Source organism: Phalangium opilio, unplaced genomic scaffold, assembly GCF_054372755.1.
Source record: "Phalangium opilio isolate 3A_F unplaced genomic scaffold, DU_Popi_V2 ptg000017l_1, whole genome shotgun sequence".
NCBI classification, from domain to species: Eukaryota; Metazoa; Arthropoda; class Arachnida; order Opiliones; family Phalangiidae; genus Phalangium; species Phalangium opilio.
The window spans coordinates 2,293,888-2,300,343 of NW_028324151.1; the positions used below are offsets into that span (position 1 = coordinate 2,293,888).

A 6,456-nucleotide genomic window follows, 5' to 3' on the forward strand; every position below is an offset into this window, starting at 1 on the left:
GCTTCGGAAGGAAAACTGATAAAGGAAAAACTTCGCTAATCTGCAAGCTCGAACTAACTATTGTCCTGAAATACAAACAGAAATGTTTTCCTGGCAGCCAATTTTCGATCGCCACTCTTTTACTATAGCTACGAAGGAAGCCGGATAACATTGGTTAATGTCTATCTATACTATTCTTAGGTTTGCCTGAAAAGGTTCGTGAAATCACGGACCTTATAAACCTTATAGGGGATTGGAACACGGTCGAGAGCAATCACTTTGTCCATACTATAACAACAAGAGATTAAGGTCCTATTGTAGATAAGGTCCTTTTTAAATCTAGTCGCGCGATGGGGACGCGGTTGAAGATCTCCATTTGTTTTTGGTATATCAAGGTCACTCGGCGCGAGGATAGGGGGAAGTGAATGAGATGTTTTTGTCCCCTAGATCGATGCACTCTTTGGCAAAAAAAACTTTTTGTCTGTCCTTTTTAAGAGTTACGAAAGACCAAATGCACTTTACCATTGTGTTTATTGTTTGGCGTTAGTCTGCCGTCACGCTAGGTTGCACACGCCTAGTTGCTTTTTCCCTTAGCAATAATCGATGATATTGTTAAACCTTTATTGTTATTGGGAACCAATGTTATTATCCTACGGTAATGAAGTACAAACGAAAAAGGTCGTAATAACTGTTATTTATTACTCAATTCAAGTGATAAAACTCCAGGAGTAAACAATAAAGTCAATGGTATTAGTTAAATTAGAATTGAGAATTTTAAGAATTAAGTTATTATTAGATTAGCGTATGGATTTTGCGAGATTTTGATTTTAGTTTGAACCGGTTTCAACGTCCTCGTTGGCGTAGGCGATTGCCAGGACACTTTTGACAAAAGTTTCCTCCGCTTCATTACTCAATGTACCGCTATCTATCATATCCATACATAATGTTTCGATCTTGAGAAGTTGATTATAGTAGATATCCCGCTTATTTTCGCACTCCTCTTTATGTTTAATTAGCTCGGATTTCTATGGATTAAAAAGAAAAAAAGCTCTAATTATATATAAAAACTAGATTCTAATTACAAATTAACATTCGTATTATAACTCACTCTCGTTGTCAATTCAGCGATTCTATTTTGAATTGATCGTTGTCTAGACAACGCGGTTTCTGATGCGGTTCTACTCATGGGGCGAACGACACCTGTTAAAAATAAATATCACTAAATTAGAATTAAATATTTGACCAAGACTTCTTGGTACAAGACCAGTCACCATACATATTGTAATTTACAGAAATACACTGTCAAATTTACGTTTTGAAAATATGACACGAAATTAGGTCACTTTGCGCGTCTTTTAAAATTTTACCCTTTTGGTACTTGAACTTTGCTAACGTAAAACAACGTCATGGACACGCTAGAGACCTAGAGGTTACATCGAAATGGTCTGTCCAACACTCACTCGTTTTATCGGACGACTTAGGATGTCGGTGTCCGGGCTCGGACGCGGCTTTACTGGCGCATGAGGAAACAGAATTTCTAGAACTACAAGATGAAACTGAGGCTACGGATTCGGTTGAACCGGCCCGTGAGGTATTGAGAATGCTGGCTGATTTGTTTCTGTAGAGGCTATTAGCGGGCGATCCAGAGGAATGACGGGATACGTTTAAATTATTCATCCCGTAACCCCAAGAGGCGCTACGCGGTTCTAATGACTTATTTGGATCCTCGCGGTAATTAACATCCCAAAACATTTTGAACCACTGGACGAATTCTAAATTGTCTTGGAAACGAGCTTTGCATAGTCTATCCAAAGGAACCGTCTGAAATACAGTTAGTTTATAGTTAATTAGTTAGACAGTAATAGACTCTCTTCAAAAGGGAGAGGCACGGTTATAGTCTGCTTCATTGGGTATGTTGACACAAAGACGTCAGATACTGCTTCAAAGTTACCAGATCTTTGTTTGTTATCGTCTTTGTTGTCCACATACCGGTTATTCCGTTTTAAGAAAACAACGACTTGACGTGATAGTGATGCACACGCGTTACCTTGTCGCTGTTGACCTTCTTCAAAGCCAATTGTAATAGTTTCAGATTGTGAATGTAGTGATTTTCTAACTTGGCTTCCGTTTGAAGTTTCTTTACCATCACTGATCCTAAAAATGAAACACAATATTAGAGACTGCCCCTTTAATTATTTGATTTTATACTAATCAATTAAGTACCAGGAAACATTATTTCCATTAATTGGCAGTAAGCCAGACCTGAAACAAAAGATAAATTTAAGTAAGGTGATATTTTAAAATGATGGGTATGTTTCTTACCGTCGCATAATTGTTCGATGCGTTTGTAGTTTTTCTTTAGGGTTTCGTTAATCCAATCGAGGATTTTATGTCGGCTCAAATTGATCGCTGTACTTGGCGTTTGATAAACGTTAACACATTGGCGAATTACTTTTGGGACATCACCGCCTTGGGCACTCGAAGCCGTCGCCATTGTTAAATAAACCTAATTAGATTAAAATTAATTATCATAGCGATTACATATGAATTCCGGACACCTCGTCTGTGTGAAAAAATCTTCAATATGACTTTTAACAAAGCTTTAAATTAACCACAAACATACAGTATACCGAATTAATAAAAAATCATATTTTTTTGGTCTAAAATATTGTAGACATTCCGAAGGTCGCGAATGTTTTTTTTTTTTGTCCAGTCAGCTTTCCTTTATTCTTAATTTTATTTTTTAATAAATTACTCGGATAAACTTGTAGATTTTTGTATCGAAAATTCATTACTTAGGGAATTTTGCTTTCACGTACATTTTTGTCAGTTTTAAGAGGATTAACGTAACACTGATTTTTCAGCCTAAATGAGCCTTTTAAATCTCGGAAGGAAATTTTACGCTACAAGGATAGGGCCTAGGCCTAGATCTTTTTTATTTTGAAAATCGAAGAAAATTTAGGAAGGGTTTAAAAAATATCTGATGGAAAATGATGTAGCCTACGCTTATATTCGTTTTACACGATAATACTGTTAAAATGATAAGGAAAAGAATTTTAATCTGATTTATTTCAAAATGTAACGTGCGGCACTCCTTCGGTTGAAGTTCATTCCCCCAAAGAACTGTTAAATTTAATGGTTTTAAATAAATTCTTTCCATACGTTAAAACGTTCAGCTCATCAGAGCTTAAGAGGAAAGTTTAATACATACTTGAGAAGCGTAGAATCCAAAACCAGTCATAACTACGTTAGATATCAATAAATCAGTGTGTCAGGACTTGTACTTAAATAGATGTTTAAGATAGTCAACTCTAAATTCAAGCAAAATTATCATATTTCCGTTCTCAAATGGACCGTTTTATATAATTAAAAATTTCCTTCATATTCAGGCTTATTCTGGTAAGTCTGCCATGGATTGAAGATTTTGTTCTTTGGGCCGAACTGACCACTCAGTTTGACCCTATAAGAGCACATCATTTAATTCGTGGCATACTTATCAAAAACCACATCGTACATACTCCCCTGGAAGTTAATTCCAGAGAGGCACGAGGGGCTAATCACTCCAGATTCCTTTTAATAATTTTAGCACTGTTAAGGGTAGGGCCTTTATACACATAGTGACTTACCTCTCGGGGGGAGGAACGCCAATTTTAATTTGCGTCAATGATATCCAATTTCTCGCGGAACAAACTGGGAAATATTGGACGGCTTCTATTGTCCCAACGGACTTCAGAGAGCGGCTTAACTCGAATTGAATGAAATATAAGGAATTAAAACATTTTTCGTATGACACAATATGAATAGGCTAGGGGAAGGGGAGGAACTTGCATTTTTAATTTAAAATGACCTGTCAAAATCATATCCAGTTTCGAATTAATCACCGTCTTTTCCGTGAAAGTCTCTCATTTCGCACTTTATTACTATTTGAAATTTCTATCAAGGCTTTGTTTTCTCTTACGGGATGTTTATACAGGGTTCATACAAACCTAGAAAACCTGGGAATTAAATTTTTGACAAAATATTTTTTTTTGGGAAAATTCAGGGAAATTTCTGCGGCTTCAGTAAGTTTGCTCTGAAGGATTTGCTTAAACTTTTAAAAGCCACTCCCATTGTTATTATTCCATGGGGTAAAATTTACAACGAAATTAGCTCAAATAGCGCTCAAAAGCGTGTATCATGGCGCAGTTAATCAATACATTAAAATCGATTTTTTTTTAATTTATCAACGCGATACAATCGATTTATAATTGAATTCTCTATTAATCGATACGATATCAATCCTTCGCATTCGATTTTACCTTTAATCGATTCCAAACAATCGCTTGAAATTTGATTTTACCTTTAATCGATTCAAAAAAAATCGCTTGTAATTTGATTTTGCCTTTAATCGATTCAAAACAATCGCTTGATACTCGATTTTCCTATTAATCGACATAAAATTATTCCATTTAATCGATACTTAGCAATCGATTCTCCCCTTCCGTAATGTATTTATTCTGGCAATGTCCCTCGGTGCAAGTCATGTGCCGGTTAATATATATATAGAGAGCGTTATCCGTGGGCGGGATATTAACCCCGTAATTAGTCCGAGGGGAATCTCTTGTATTAAATATAAGCCTCGGTACCACACGCATTTTCAATTAGAAGTAAGGCTTATGTTTGCGATCCGCATAAACCCACGATGCAGCACTATACCACTAGTCCTTCCTCTCATCCACCTTGAGCTTTATTTCTCGAAAGCCATCGTCCAACTGGATTTCGGGAACATAATATAATACCCCTTTAGCTCTGGCTAAGTTCGCTGTCTGCTCTCGAGCGATAATGTTAAAGGTTTAAACATTATGGGATATAGAATTCACGCACTATGGGCTTAAGCGATGATCAAAGTTAAGAGTAGCGCTATACGTTATCTTAAACCATAAGCCGAATTATTTTTATCGTGCAGATAATAAAAGATAACTTGTTCGCTCATTGGTCCACCAAAGAAACTAGAGAGAAGGTGATCAAGCAATTTGATTTTGACCTGGGTCACGGGGTGTTGATTAACATAGTCAGTCAGTCGGGACATGGCCTTAGAAAATAATAGGGTCAAAGTTTAATGTTATCTATAAGCGTGATGAATTAGTTCCCTCAATTGGTAACCTCGCTATTGGGGAACAAATCTATTAAATGTCACTACCCACTTCAATCTCTTATCGTCGGAGATTTGAATATCCGCGTGTTGCCGTGTTGATCTTATAGCTTGGCGGGATTTAAACCCAAGAGGTCTTTAAAATCCCCAGTGTTTGTCAATAAGACGCCGATAGAATTTAATTGGTTTCCCGCGTGCCCCTTCTATGGATCTCTAGATTAATTTAGTGGGTTTTTGAAAGTCAAAGTTTGCGAACTCTTGGATATGTATGGACTAAGCCTGGATTTTCTTCTGATTAATTCCTTTTGACTTAATTAATTCCCATCAAAATTTTATTTTCGTTCGGGCTTCATATCCTTGGATACTCGATTCTTGGAAAAATCTTTTCGTTTTGTTTTGGATTCGTCTCTTGTCTTTTCCTAGACAACCGAAACTTTTCGTCAATTTTTATTAGGAGTTCTTGGAATTTCCGAACTATAAGTCTGAGAAGGGGCTAATCACTGCTAAGACCTGGACTTTTAATGAGTACGCTTTATTACTTCGATTACACCGAGTGATTAGCCCCCTCACTCTGAAACGAGAGGAAGAAATACCATAAGTTTATAAGTGATATGTTCCATAAGCATGACACTACCTATACTTCGTAATACTAGTAGAAACTTACAGCTCGAGCTAGTTCAAGAACGACGGAAGCGAGAATTGAAGTCCTACACTCGGTGGTTAATTAATTTTGCAGGACCATTCCATCTAGGTCCTATTTAGTCTACATTACTAAGCCTTTGACAGTAGCGCCTCGCCAGGCGTCTTCGCTTTATCCCGAATCTATGACCTACCTCAATCACTTCATGACAAGCTCCAGTTTCTAAGTTACCAGTGACAAACTTATAGAGCATATCTTATGAACTTATGGTACTAATACCTAATGGTACCTTTTAGTGGAAATTAGGGCATTAGTAACAAAAAATTCTTGTCTCCGTTGAGGCTTAGAATTTCATCCCTGTTCATATGTCTAGTTAGGCCTCAAATGTTTACTCTCTTAAGATGTTTGCAAAAGCTATTGGGAATGGTGGTTTGCAATAATGCATTCATTTTGGATAAAAAAAGTGTTTCTTTAACCTCTCAAGGCAAAAAATGGTAATGCATCTTTTCTTGAAAAAAAAAAATGTATTAGTACGGCTTACTGTCTCTTTTTACTCAAAGTTAATTTTTTTATTTTTTTTTTGTTATTTTTGGTCTGAATATTATTTTTGTTTCCTCGAATTTTGCGTACAGTCCATTTCTAGCTTATTTTTGAAAGTTAAAAAGCGTGCTTTATCTATTAAAAGCGCCTATATCTATAGATCTGT

At 36.4% G+C, this 6,456-nt stretch overlaps 1 protein-coding gene across 2 annotated transcripts; it reads right to left on the minus strand.

The window, feature by feature from the left end:
- Positions 1-658: 658 nt before the first annotated feature.
- Positions 659-3,061, minus strand: LOC149702419 (microtubule-associated protein RP/EB family member 3-like). 2 transcript variants are annotated; one of them, XM_089865778.1, is made up of 6 exons: positions 2,302-3,061; positions 2,203-2,241; positions 2,027-2,133; positions 1,440-1,800; positions 1,088-1,179; positions 659-1,004 (listed from the first exon to the last, which is right to left on the minus strand). In XM_089865778.1, exons 1-6 carry the CDS (start codon positions 2,471-2,473, stop codon positions 807-809), a joined length of 969 nt encoding a protein of 322 aa, XP_089721904.1. In that variant the 5' UTR covers positions 2,474-3,061; the 3' UTR covers positions 659-806. The 2 variants fall into 2 exon arrangements, with proteins under 2 accessions (XP_089721904.1, XP_089721903.1); XM_089865777.1 differs by having other exon boundaries at positions 2,203-3,061.
- Between the last annotated feature and the right edge of the window lie 3,395 nt (positions 3,062-6,456).

Excerpts from the sequence above, each read along its gene's own strand:
- LOC149702419 (XM_089865777.1), bottom strand. The coding sequence starts at position 2,473 with ATGGCGACGGCTTCGAGTGCCCAAGGCGGTGATGTCCCAAAAGTAATT. Across the intron at positions 2,134-2,202 it reads AATGGAAATAATGTTTCCTG|GATCAGTGATGGTAAAGAAA; the intron begins GTACTTAATTGA and ends TTTCATTTTTAG. Across the intron at positions 1,005-1,087 it reads TCGCTGAATTGACAACGAGA|AAATCCGAGCTAATTAAACA; the intron begins GTGAGTTATAAT and ends TTTAATCCATAG.